This window comes from Benincasa hispida, chromosome 1 (genome assembly GCF_009727055.1).
Source record: "Benincasa hispida cultivar B227 chromosome 1, ASM972705v1, whole genome shotgun sequence".
NCBI lineage: Eukaryota > Viridiplantae > Streptophyta > Magnoliopsida > Cucurbitales > Cucurbitaceae > Benincasa > Benincasa hispida.
The window spans coordinates 23,039,514-23,053,258 of record NC_052349.1 but is presented as its reverse complement, the minus strand read 5'-3'; the positions used below and the strand labels follow the sequence as shown (position 1 = coordinate 23,053,258).

At 36.3% G+C, this 13,745-nt stretch overlaps 1 protein-coding gene across 2 annotated transcripts; it reads right to left on the bottom strand.

Moving 5' to 3' along the window:
* Positions 1 to 1,407: 1,407 nt before the first annotated feature.
* On the bottom strand, positions 1,408 to 13,084 carry LOC120084815 (kinesin-like protein KIN-12B). Of its 2 annotated transcripts, XM_039040640.1 has the most exons (17): positions 12,599 to 13,084; positions 12,443 to 12,512; positions 8,669 to 8,806; positions 8,489 to 8,572; positions 8,273 to 8,398; positions 8,143 to 8,202; positions 8,004 to 8,057; positions 7,764 to 7,856; positions 6,640 to 6,735; positions 6,244 to 6,389; positions 5,682 to 5,831; positions 5,468 to 5,597; positions 4,098 to 5,375; positions 3,922 to 4,020; positions 3,677 to 3,829; positions 2,818 to 3,609; positions 1,408 to 1,924 (listed from the first exon to the last, which is right to left on the bottom strand). In XM_039040640.1, the coding sequence occupies exons 3-17, from the start codon at positions 8,792 to 8,794 to the stop codon at positions 1,622 to 1,624; spliced, it is 3,690 nt and encodes a 1,229-aa protein (XP_038896568.1). In that variant the 5' UTR covers positions 8,795 to 8,806; positions 12,443 to 12,512; positions 12,599 to 13,084; the 3' UTR covers positions 1,408 to 1,621. The 2 variants fall into 2 exon arrangements, with proteins under 2 accessions (XP_038896568.1, XP_038896563.1); XM_039040635.1 differs by lacking the exons at positions 12,443 to 12,512; positions 12,599 to 13,084 and adding an exon at positions 9,271 to 9,795.
* Positions 13,085 to 13,745: the final 661 nt, after the last annotated feature.

The window sequence follows — 13,745 nt, the reverse complement described above, 5'->3', positions numbered from 1 at the left end:
TAAGTTTTGTATATCTAATCCATTCTTCCACTATGGAAAATTCATTGGATGGGCTGGAACCCTTCATCCAATGGAAACAGATCGTGTCGTATGGCAGCCATATTCAATAATTTTTTTTCACTCCATGACCAAACTGCCCTCTCTCTCTCTCTAAAACTTTACTCTCTCACTAACTAGGACCAAACAAAGTAAACAAACAGGCCCCCTCCCCCCTCTGAAACTTGCAGCTCTCTCTCTCTCACTATCAAATGGCTGGTATTGTCTCCCAATAGTCACTTTCAAATCCATTTCCATTTTTAAATTGTGATGGGTCCGTTGTTCCTACTCTCATACAGAGAGAGAAAATGGGCATTAAAGTATATGAAAGATTTCAGTTCCAATTGGGAGAAGATTAAAGGATGATGGATGGCTAGGGTTGAGAGGCCTACTTGTTTTTTTTATGTCTTTCAAAGTCTATTTCTTGAGTTTCAATGGTGTAGTAAGAATTGGTCCTTCTTTGTATAGAGAAAGAGAAAGAAAAATGGAAATGGTCCTCTTTAGAAATAGAAAAAAGGGACAAAGGCACAAGCATCTTGTTTTATGGTCTACATAGCATTAAATTAAATGGTCTGCTCTTATAGGGGGAAAAGAATTGCCAATGAACTATCTGGCTGTTTGGTTTCACAGACATTTCTCTGATCCTTCTGAACATTGCCTCCTATCCATTTGACAACAAAACCAAACAAATAAATGACAACAGCTCCATGTTCAAGACTTTTTTTTCCCTTTTCCTTTTCTTTCTTCTTCCAAGAGGGAATATGGAATAATATAACAATGAAGGTGTAGATTTTCCAAAGTAAATGAACTAGGATGGATGACTGGCTCCTATTTTTATGCCCAAACTTCAAAACATTATCTGAAACCCTTTATTTTCACAAAACTATGTTATCTCTCTGCTTCCTTTGCTTTTTGGGGTCCATCATTATCCATTTTGTTTCAACACCACAAAATTTGGGATCCATTCATAACTGACCTATTGGCAGCCACACCTTGGGAAGAATATCTTTAACCTCTAATGGAGAGCAGAAAATTGCATGGTGAATAATGTAAGCAAGGTTTTTTGTACTTTTTTGTCAACAAGTTGACAATATATGTCAGAATGACATTGAATTTTGTAAATTTAAATACAAAATAAGAATCTTTTCTCAAGATTTCCCTCCTTGAATAAAATTATTATGTGATTTTTAATCAGCTAATATAAAAGAGAACAAAACGCAACAATTATCTATACAAGAACACATGTAAAAGTAAACGCAAAGAATTAACCCATGGAATTTTCTGTTTCTAAAGTTTGGTGGTAGGTTTTGACATTATTCATAATGTCACACATATTTCTCAAAACTAAGAGAGAAGAATTTGAAAGGGAGGGAAACGATAAAAGAATTCTACAATTCATTTCACTCTTATGAACTTCCACAATGTGAATTTGAAATACAAACAATAAAGGGAACTATCATGCAGTTCTCCTCATAATCAGTTAATGCGAACACCAAGAAAGAGTGTTACATTGAACAACTATATATAATTGGAGAATTTACGGGTGACATGTATATGGTCGCACTACCATAATCTTTTCATCCTATTATATGTTGCATCTATCATATCCAGTGAACCAGGATGGTTCTGAGAGTTTAGGTAGCTCACCATCTTCGCCATTGTAGAATGGCTCAAATTCCTCTCTCCAACGCTGATCATGGGAATCATCTATGTCGTATTTGGCTTTGCTAATTTCATCGTCGTAAGCAGGTCGTATAGCTTCCTTTGGTAAACGAGAATCTGCGATGAGAGCATTGAGTGTGCTGATTTCCTTTTCATGTTTTTGCTTCAATTTATCAATCTGTTTGTAGGCCTTCTCGACTTCTTGCTCAGCTTCAATTGCTCGCATCTGCAGACATCATTAATTTAGTTAACAATATGTTAGTTGAGATATATACTAATTAAAAGGAACAATAAAATCAGGCACAAAAACACCCCCATTTTCATTCAATATAGGATAGCTTGGTGCAGAAAAAATACAGAAGATATACAATAAACATATCTTTTCTGAAAATAGCCAACTATAAAAGAGAAGTTCAAGATTTATATACAATGTTCCAGTTGCATGAGATCAAGCAGGATCTACAATGTGCAGTCGGATAATAATGGTGCAAGTACTCACGGCAATATACTAAAACAAAGCAATATCAATTTACCTTCTCTAGAACTAAACAGGATATGTAAATCTTGCAAACAAACAAGTTTTTGAAATCAAGACTGTCTATTGAATCAAGTGATATGCGGGCAGTAATCTTTGTGCTGCCCCTTTCACTTGTTATAGCCATTTTATATTCAAACCAAAGTTCAGACAACCTTGGTTAATAACCCCCAAAACAAATAGCATTAACCAACCTTTTTTAGTTTAACACGTGGGGATGGAGATTGAACCCCTGACCAATTTGGTCTAGGATGAGTCATGCTCAAGTTGGCATATTAACGATTTTTCCCATTAGAAGTTCCATTTTTTGCATTCCATTTTTTGCACCGACTTAGGACCAGGCCATGAACACTCGAGTATATTATAAATCATCAAGTGATTTTATGTTCAACTCAAAGTTGGACGACCTTAGTATTACTCCAAAGAAAACAATACTAGCTTTTCCATTAAATGTTTCATTTTTAACATCAACAACTTCAGAGCCATGCCTGTCAAACCTGTGTTTGCATACTATGGAATAAAAGAATGCAAACCGATAAGTGATAGCTATCATGAGAATGCATCAATATCATTTTTTAACTGACCTGAGCAGCAGCAACTCCCTCCTCTGCTTCTTTGAGCCGCACAAGCAATTCACCTGCAGCCTGCACAGCTTCAGCAGTATCTCTCAATTGAGCTTGAAGTCCCTTGTTCTCATCTCTTAGATAGCGCCTTTCTCGCTCTCTTTCAACTTTAAGTGCTGAAATTTCAGCAGCAAGGGCATTTATAAACTTGGACTCTGCTCCCTTCACTCCTGCTCTGGAAGCTGCCTTTTTTACATCCCCAATTCCATCCTGTATCTTTCTATGTCTTAAAAGCAATTGCATGTGCTTTTCTTCCAAGTCTGCATACTGTTCCAGCAACCGTGCATGACCTGCCATAGCCATTTGCATAGCTTCCTCCAGCTCTTCAGCACATTTCTTCTCAGCTTCAAACTCTCGTTTTCTTTTATCTGCTAACAACCTGCTCGCTTCAAGTTCACTTCTGAGTTCTTCTGAAAGAGAGATCCATTTGCTCTCCTCCTCGGTCCAACGAGCTCTCTCCTGTTCATGTTTCTCCTCAGCACTCTCTTCTGTTGATTCGGGAATTGCACCAAGAGGTGGAGCACTACTAGGCTCAGAATAAGTCAATTGTAAAGGAGAGTTTCGCAAGGATGTGGAAGGTGAATCGATGTAATATTGCAGCTGACTTCTTAAATCCTGAATCTCCTCCATTAGCACTTCTCTCTCACCCAAGTCATAGAAATTCCTGTAACTTTGCAATTCATCTTGAACTTTTTTCAACTCCATTCGTGTCTGTAGGACTTCAGGGTGATTCTCATATTTTTCCTTCAATATCTGTACATACCAAAGTTAGAGATGATATAATCTCAGTGGAAAAATCTCTAGATAGAAAAACTCAGACCTTATGCTCATGCGTGAGTGACACCAGTTCCTCCTCCATGAATTCCTCAGTTGGTAAAACACCGTCCATGAGGCTCTCAAGGCGAAGAATTTTGTCCTCTCTGGCTTGCCCAAGCACAGCATTGCATTCTCTCTCATGCTTATACTGTTGTACCTGTGAAAGTGGCCAAGCAAAGTCAAGCTAAATCAAGAGACCCTGGCAAGCAGGTATAGGGGATTAAACAGGCAAATCCTGAAGGAACATACCAAACGGTTGAGTTGACTTATATCAAATGCTTGCTTGTTGCAGTATTCTTCAAGGGCCATTTCTCTTCTGATAGCCCCAGCAAGAACTTTCTCAACTGCCTGCAGAAGAACAAGAAGTATTTAGCAACATATACTACACCAAGCAGCTGGAAAATGTAGAATTCAACTTGACATACTTTAGGAACTTGTATCCTGGATTTCTCGGCAGAGTCTGTACCATCCACAGGTACTAATTGCAGATCTGAACTGCTGTCCTCCTCTCTAACCTCCAGCTGCTTTCTAATTTTGCAACTAGTGCACATAACAAGGTTTTCACCAGCAGCCTCATCATCGCAAGATGTTTGCACGGCAACATCAATTTTGTTTATTGGCACATTAACCTTTTCTGCAGGTTTATATGAAAATCTGAATGAAGACCTTCGCAATGCTGAACTCTGACGACAACTATCAATAATTTCAAGCCCATTGCGGATGCTTGCAGCCAATTGTTCTGTTGTTACACCAGTATTCTTACTCTGAGTAGAAAACAGGGATAATGCATTAGCGGAGCTCCTTTTTAAGGACTTCTCACATGATTTTTGCAGACAATGTAAGCCCAGCTTAGTCTCAGCCTGAAGATCTTTCTGTGAAGCAGACAACATCGTTGAAGTCCTCAAGCTTTTCCTGCTTTCACAAATTCTAGGTGAAACGCTTGGAGTAGGGGATTTGAGAATTGGAGACACATCACAAGGAACTATGCTGAGGCCTGGAGGAGAAACACAACTAATAATCCCATTTGAGAAATTGTTGAGCGTATCTAATTCGCACTTGGTAGCCTGAGATCCACCGAGAGGTTCAGAGGATGTACACAAGTGGCCATCTCCTGAAGTTTTTAGTTCACTTTTCACTCTCTCCATTGAAGACCTCATAATACTATTACCCGAAGGTTCACCTATGAGAATTTGGTCACACGAGTCTGTTGCCATTTGACTTTCTACTTCAAGGTTATGGTTTGGCACATCGGCAACAGAACATACTGGGGTTTCGTAAACAGGCTCTTCTGTTGAACCAACAATCATAACCTCATCTTGTGCAGATGTTTCCTCTTCCATATTTACATCTATATCATCAGAGATTTCCTTTCGACATTCACTTCCAGAAGCACACGGCTGAAACTTAGTTAACTCATTTCCTTCTAAGGCAATTGAGGAACCTGATTTAACCGTTCCAGCTTCCTTTCCTTCACTAGCATCTGAACCTGTATTTTGTTTGTCCAGTTGATCACAGAGCTTCTCAACAGCTTCCTCATCAATTTCCATTTCTTCATCACCATCATCATCCACATGAGGTAATGCAATGGGACGACTTATGCTAGACTTCAGTAGATTTAAACTCCTACGGATCCATGCTGCAGAGTGACCTCCATTTGTGTCACTTAAACTATTTCCATTTGACTTTAGTCGGTGTAGTTCATCCTGTTAAACATCTTAGTTTAGTCATATTCACAACTCAAAGAAGTACAAACATTACATGAAAAATTGCTAAACACTAAAAACAAAAACTGTACCCTGAGCTGCCGTATAACTTCACGCAAGTGATTCACATCATCTTGCATAACTTCATTAACAATAGCTTTGTTTTTTATAGCTTTGGCACGCTGGGCAAACCTCAAGGTGCTAAAACTTTCACTCTTGCAGCTGCAAAAACAACCCACGTAATTTTCATTTCAAGAAGAAAAAAGTACCGTCAAAGCAAGAGGAACCCTGCAATATTATATTAACCTTTGTGATGGAGAAATGGCACAAACCATCGCTAATTTTGCATTTCCCCCGAGAGATTCTTGCAATAAAAAAGTGAGCCTGGAGTCTCTGTACGGGATGTGCCTTTGCTTTCCAGATTGAGAAATCTCGGCAAGAATATTAATAAGATTCCTGTACCACAATCGTTTTCTCAATAAAATAGGAAAAGAGGACTTTCTTCAAGGGACGTCCTTATGAGATGTAGTCAAAACTGTATTAAAAAAATAATTTCCTTTATACGGCTAAAATTTGTATACACTTTCTAAATTATCCGGCAGCATCAATTTTTGTCAAATTCCAGCAGCAATGTTGTTTCTAACATTTAGTTCCCCATTATCAATACATGAAACTAGAAATAAAATATTGTCAGATTGTAAGCTCACGGAAAATCAAAACAGTAAAACATGCAGCGGGGTATGAACGAGCCTTCTGATAAATAATTAGCCAATTAATTAACATTACAAATTAAATGAAGAAAAAAATATTGGAAAGATCACTGCTTAAATGAGATCTGAAATATCTCCCACTAGTTTTCACAGGTTACCCGAGTTGTGAGAGTGATCTGTTGATATTGCCTGCTTCCTTCAAGCGCTCTCCAGCTGCACCAGTTAGCTTCTGCCTCTCAGAACCAGCTAAATCAACAAGATTTATTCTACTTGTTTTAAAGCTACTTAAACCATCTGCCAGTCTCTGCACAATATAAAATGATTGTGAGTCTAAATTTTACAAGTACCAGTCCTTGAACATAGAAACGTAATACCATGCATTTCCATCCTGAACAAACTGGACTATCTGTAATCCGATCTACAAATTCATTGCCATTTTCCAACAATGCCCACAGCTGTTACATACCCCTCTCATATACTTCTTTTTTCTTTTTTTCACTCTAAATCCAATAATACCATATTACAAGGTACTAGCAACATTCTTTTAGCATTACCTTGGATCGAGATTCAACAACACAGGTAAAAACAGTATGTGACCGTGAACTCTCAGAATTAACACTTGTTGCACCAGTCCGCCTGTTGGATAAACCCTGCATAATTATTTGGAGATTATAAAGATGATGTTCAAAACTGTATCCAAGTTATTTTAAAAGGTTAACCGTGAAAAGGAAGAACAATGGTGACCAGGAACTACTAAAGCCAAAATTTCACTATATTGTGATGACAAGTCTTCATGGTTTAGAAAGTATATGACACGGTCTCTAAAATCAAGACTACAAAGTGTCAAACATTTTTTCATCTTTATTAAGGTTTCCCCTTTCCATGCTTTAGTAATAGGAACTAATCTCAATTAACAAAGTCCAAAACTTGATTATTAATTTAAATTTATGATTCCAATTGCATACTGAATCAAATTCCACTGATCTACAAAATTACAATATTCAAAATATGAAGGATAGAATATAAATTATATACGGACATTTTGGACAATTGCAACTACTTTTTTTTAGTACAATAACTGCGGAGATGGGGATCGAACCTTCAACCTCTAGGGAAGAAAGTCACGCCAATTACCATTGAACTAAGCTCACTTTGGCAACAATTGCTACTACTTGACCCCTAATACTTAAAAAGTGAAATAGAGTTCTTATATCATAGATCTCTGTACTTGGTAGTTGGTAATTACTTTAACATGCTCCCTCGACTTAAGCTGTCAATATGCATCCAATATTAGTTACCATTGTGAATGCCACATAGAAAGAGAAAATAATCAAATCAATTCCAATCCAATGTATAGGAGGCAAGTTACATTGATCCATAGCAAACAGAATAATTAGCATTTTATGTGAATAATTGCTAAATACAGGTTGTATAAAGCCTAAAACCGATCACATAAAGAGCTTATGGATGAAATATATCATGATGAAATCAAAGAGTTCCAATTAAAATAACAATATTTTAATAAAATCAATATAAAAAATGTTATCCTTAACCATGACAAAAAAAGAATATAGAATATCCATAACATTTCTATTTCAACTATTCCGTAAATATATATATATTGCTTGGTTGAGGTCCACTTAGATGCACATTTTAGCAGGAAGAGGAAGATAAAAACCTTCATTAAAAGCCGAGTAACATCTGCCATTGTGGATACGCACTCCTCAGTTAAATTTTCAACATAAACACCAGATTTTACATCTTCTCTAATCTGTGAGATAAATTCAACAGAAGACCAAATTAGTTTCTCGTATAACAGGAAATAGAACAAGAACAACACTTTGTTCTCTATTTTTCTATTTTATTATTTTGGGGGGGAGGAGAGAGAGAGAGAGAGGCAATAGGCAATATGAATAACCTGGAGGTTTTTCTGATTTGGATCCAATAGATCAGTGATTTGTTCATTGTAAATCTGCAACAAAGTTTTTCCAGTGAATTGAAATGAATTCATAGATAAAATATGTAGATCATTCTGTAGAAGGCAACTGTTGTCCAACCTCGAGAAAAGAACAGTGACACTGATACTTGAGTAACTTGTCAGCATGCTTCACTTCTTCCTGCAATTTTAATCAAAGACTAAATAATGTGCATCTTCAAGAATCCAAGAACTATAACTTTTAAACCCACCTCGTTTATACGAGCAAAGAGACGTTCAAAAACACGGGGAGTCAAGCCTTTTTGTTCGCTTAATAAATTGTCATCTGACAAAGCATTGGCTGGACCCCACATGGTATATGTCTTTCCGCTTCCCGTCTGGTTCAATTAGTACATAGGCATTTAGGATACAAAATAAACATCACAAAAGTCAAGAAACAGAAAGGCAGATGAAGAGATACAACATACTTGCCCATATGCAAATACAGAACTGTTGAAACCTGCCATACAATTTTCAACAAGAGGCTCTCCTACAAGCTGGAAGATATCAAGCTGAAAACAGAATAGAAAAAAATTAAATTTTCACCCTACCATATTGTCCGATTTCATCAAAGAGCAAGCTAGAACAGAGTTCACTAAAGATCATGCCTGTGTTGCCTCTGTGTCAGCAACAGCATCAAAAGTAAAGGTTTGTCCATTAATTGACAAAGAATCACCGGTAACGTTCTGTACTATATTATCCCCTTCATCTCTGTCCTTGCACGGTGGCCTCATGCGCACTACCACCTAAAAATCACAGATAATTTATACTTGGCAAAAATTTCAAAGCTGAGCTTGGAAGCTAGAGCAATAAATCCTCTTAAATTGAGAGTACACTATCTCTAACCCTCATCTGAGCTAACATAATATAGAATATTTTCTCAAGACAAGCCACAAATAAACGATAGCATTAGAACCACAGTTCAACCTTCAAGTTTTCAGTAACACAACGCGTGTCTGACATCCAAAAGATATACGAACTGAACAAGAAACAGAGTCATTCCCACCTAATAGCTAACTAAAGCTACACAAAACACCAGTCCATCCACTTAGCTAAGTATAACAAAATTACAGCAGTCCATCCATGATCCACTGACATAACTTCACTGAATCTGAAAACTTACACTGTCACTTCTTAGTTCTCCACCCAAATTAAGACAAAAAAAAAAAAAAAGGAACGAAAACATCCAGAATTACAACACGTAATGTACCTTCACACCAGAATCAGACAAACCAGGGATGGAATTCTCAGGAACAGTCTCCATGCTGAGCTTCCGTTTAAGTGGATTAGAAGACGGAGGCCTAGGTGGAAGCGGGCTCTTCAACTTAGCCGGCGAGGGTTTGGAATCCGGAACCATGGAGTTCGGATCTGAAGGGGGAGCATTCTCTTTAGATGACTTGGGTTTCCGAGGGGGTCTACCCTTGATTCCGGCGCTAGGGCTAGGCGAAGTAGAAGGTGGATCGGCGACATGGGTATCTCGCAAGATAGCGTTTCTTGGGTGCATAAAGTGCTTCATTGAAGAGAAATGGGAAATTCACAGAGAGAAGGAAAGAAGGAAAGAAGAGTGAAGATTTTGAGGAAGACGAAGACAAGGGAGCGAGAGAGAAGGGAAGAAGAGAGAGAATTAGCCGTTAGAGAAGAGAGAGAGAGAGAGAGGGAAGAAATTTGAAATGATAGAGAAGATGTAAAGGGACTTTTATTATAAGAATAGAGGAAGAGCGAGAATGAAGGTTTTTTTTTTTTTTTTTTAATGAATTTTTGCGGGTTTGGATCTGGAGCTTTTTCGTTGATTCGGGTCGACCCGGCTCGTTTCATGAGTCCATTGGTCATTGGTCCACTTGTTTTGTCTTTTTCTTCCCTTCCATATTATATTTGTTTTGTTATTTTTACGACTTTTAAGCCAGATACTATTTGGCAGTTAGTTTTTAGTTTTTAGTTTTTAGTTTTTTTAAATTAAACTTTTAGTTTTTAGTTTTTTTAAATTAAACATTCTTTTTGCTTTTCAATTACTTGTTTTGTTATCTATCTTTTTTATTAATGTTATAAAAAATCAAGTCAAATTTTAAAAATTAAAAAAATGGTTTTTTAAATTTTGAAATTATGTAAATTAAGGTACAAAATTGAAAGAAAATATATTTAATTTTAACAAACCAAATTAGATATAAAACGAGACTTTCATTTTTTGTTTTTTGTTTTTTCTTAAATGAATATTAAGTCTATTTTATTTCATTTTCTTACATTTACATTTTATCAAGTACCAGAGTTGAATTTTTTTGCCAAATTTCAATAATAAAAAAGTTTTAAAAACTACTTTTCTTTTTATGATGTGGTAGGATTAGCATAATTATGATATCTTAGTTAAATCATTAATTGATTATGATTATGATCAGTTTTCTTGATTGATTAGGACTATGATCGGTTCCTTAGTTTATTAGGATTATGGTTAGGATTAGTTTATTTCATTAATTAGGATTAGAATTAATTTGTTTTTCAATCCACTATAAATAGAGAGAATGTCTCCTTATTTTGATAACTTTTAATTCTTTTGAATAAAATTCTCTCTTGATACTCATCATTTGATATCAAAGCATCAAAATCTATTCGGCATGATGGAGGGAAATAAACCCTCCACGGTAGAAACTTCCCAAAACAAAGAGGTGGAGACACCCACCATCTTATCGAAGACTACAATCAACTGCTTGCAATCGGTTGAATGTTCTATTGATGATGAGATTATCAGAGAAATTTTCTCTTTAGTTGGATCAATTATATGGCAGAAAAAACTTCAAGGTAGGGATATTCAAAAAATCCGATGACCCAAAAAATCGATCAACCAAACCCAACCCATGTGGTTTGGGTTGGGTTATCAACTCATTTGGGTTGGGTTGGGTTGAGTTCAAATAAATGAAAATTTTATAGGTTGGGTTGGTTCATGGGTTCACCTAATATAACCCAAACCAACCCTAACCGACCCAAATTTATTATTAACTTAAAAATATATTTTTTCTATTACTTATAACACAATTATTTATACATATATTGATTTTAGTTTTATTTAATTTTAATATTTTTTTTAATAATTTATTATTCAACAACTCTTAAAAGTAGTTTATTTACACTTTAAAAAGAAAAATTTTACTATGTAAATTGAAATTAAGTTGTTAATCTTAATTCAATATATTAAATTTTTTTAGATTTTAAAATATGTACGTTTTGCTTCTTTTTAAAACAAAAAATAAATGTCCCGATTAACTCGAACCAATCCAACCCAAATATTTCATGGTTGGGTTAGGTTGGATTCATTAATTAATAAAGGTTATTTGGGTTGAAGAAATTTACAACCCGAATAATTGGGTTGGGTCTAGAAAGTCTTTCAACCCAATCCAACTCAACCCATGATGTAACGACTCTAGTTTTCTACTTATTTCTAGTCGCTACTTCATGCATGTATAGGCTTAACCGTACATTTTTTCTCTAAACAATTAAATTAAAGAGCCGAATTTTTATTTAATAATGCTCGAACGAGCAAAGGTAAATAAATAAATAATAATGATAAACTAAAACAAAAATTAAAAAAAATAATAAAAAAAAATTACCGATTGGGGTACCCCTAAACTCAACTTTAAAATGAAAAACAATTAAATAGTCAAAAAATAAAATTAATGAATATAGCATGAGAGTTTAAAACATCTAACTCCTAAACCAGACTCCAAAACATGACACTAAATGCGGAAGCAGTAAGTTGCCTAATGGCCAAGTCACGGATCTCACGGATCTCACGGATCTCTCTTGTCATGCATCGGTCTATCATTACTCTTACCTGAAAAATAGGAAAAGAAAAGTGTGTCAGTGATCTGTTAGTTTTTCATTGGACCAAAGTACACGAGGGCATCATAGGCATAGGCATAAGGGGCAAACCCGAAGGTCACAGGCATAAACATAAGTGGTGATCCCAAAAATGACACCGTACAGGTGTGGGCCCGAAGGCTCACAACATGCAATGTGCATAGCCCAATGGTAACACTAACAGTCATTAAAATCTCATATGGACATAAGCATGCAATCATGAATTCTGACACTAACAATCATTAAAATCTCAGACAGACGTAAGCATGCATTCAAGGTCATGAATCAACATCAAACTTTACCACAATTTCCCATACATCCAACTTTATCACAATTACCCATACATCAAACATTATCACCATCTACTCATACATCAAACTTTACCACAGTCTACTCATACATCAAACTTCAGCACAATTACCCATACATCAAACTTTATCACAATTTACTCATACATACAGTGACATAAAAAAAAATTCCTTCTGACCAGCAGGCTTATCAAGATCCTAGGGCAAAACCGGCAGTAAACCGCTTACCTCAGGATAACGAACTGCCTCAAAACAAACTCTTACTCCGCTTGGAAACTTCCTTTACCGCCACACGTTCCTGAAACCAACCACAAATTTCATGGATGAAAGTTAGCTTAGGCTCAAGAATTCCAAATGACGATGGGCTGTCAAAACGAAACTTACCCCAACAGACATATTGGACAGAACCACCGTGATCCAACGGTAACCAGAACCTAAGACTGACGGACGACGCTTGGGATTTAGACCGGCGGCTGGCGGACGGAGAGAACGATGCAGCAGAGAGAGAGAGAGAGACGCAGCTCTGAGTCGCGACTTTAGCTCGTCGTTCGTCGCTTCGGGTCGACGGACAGGGAAGAAAAAAATGACTGGCGAGCGTAGCTTGGTCGACAGCGACGACTAGCACGACTCCTCGCGCGGCTGGAAGCAAGAGGTTGGCTAGAAAAAGAAGAGAAGAAGAAAACCCTAGAGGAGGCGGTGACTGGTACAGTGAAAGGAAACGTGGGGGCTGGAAGGAGGAAGAAGAAGAGAGGAAAAAAAAAAGAAAGAAAAACAATTTTCCCCCCTTTTTTTTTCTTTTGCACGCAGCCCGAGGTTCCCCAACTCTCATTTATAACCCTAATTCCCCTTCTCCTTTTCCTTAATTAACTATTAACTCTTCTCTTTTTTTTTTTTTACTAAATAAATGTATAAATCTTTGGGGTGTCACATGAGCACCCATACTTCAAGGTTTAGTAAACCTCACCCAAAGAGTTAAGAATTATCCAATAAAGAAGATGAGGAAGAATAGAATAGGGAGTGAGACTAGGGATGTCCATTTACCCCATGGGGTTGGGACCCTGCGGGGACTCGGGCGGAGAATCCCTGATTAGATAGAGAATGGGGGAGGGAGCGGAGATAATTTTTTCCCTGTTAGCTAAACAGGGACGGGGAACGGAGATTATATTTCCCGTCTGTCTCGTCCCACCCCCGCCCCGCCCCGATGAATATATTACATAATTATATTTATATAATAATAATTACTTATTATTCTTCTTCTTATTATTATTATCATTATTGTTATTATTATATCTATATACTTTTTACAACAATTGTGGTATAGAAAGCTAGTTATTTTCTAATTTTCATTTCAACATTTTCGTACTTTAATACATTTCTAAATTGTTTTAACATTTAAGATTTTCTACCTTAAGCCATAAATGTTATAATATTTAAATTTTAACTTTTAGAAATTATAGGATTAAATTATATTTTTACACATATAATATTATTATTTTATAATATTTTATTTAAATGAAAAATTTGTTGGAAA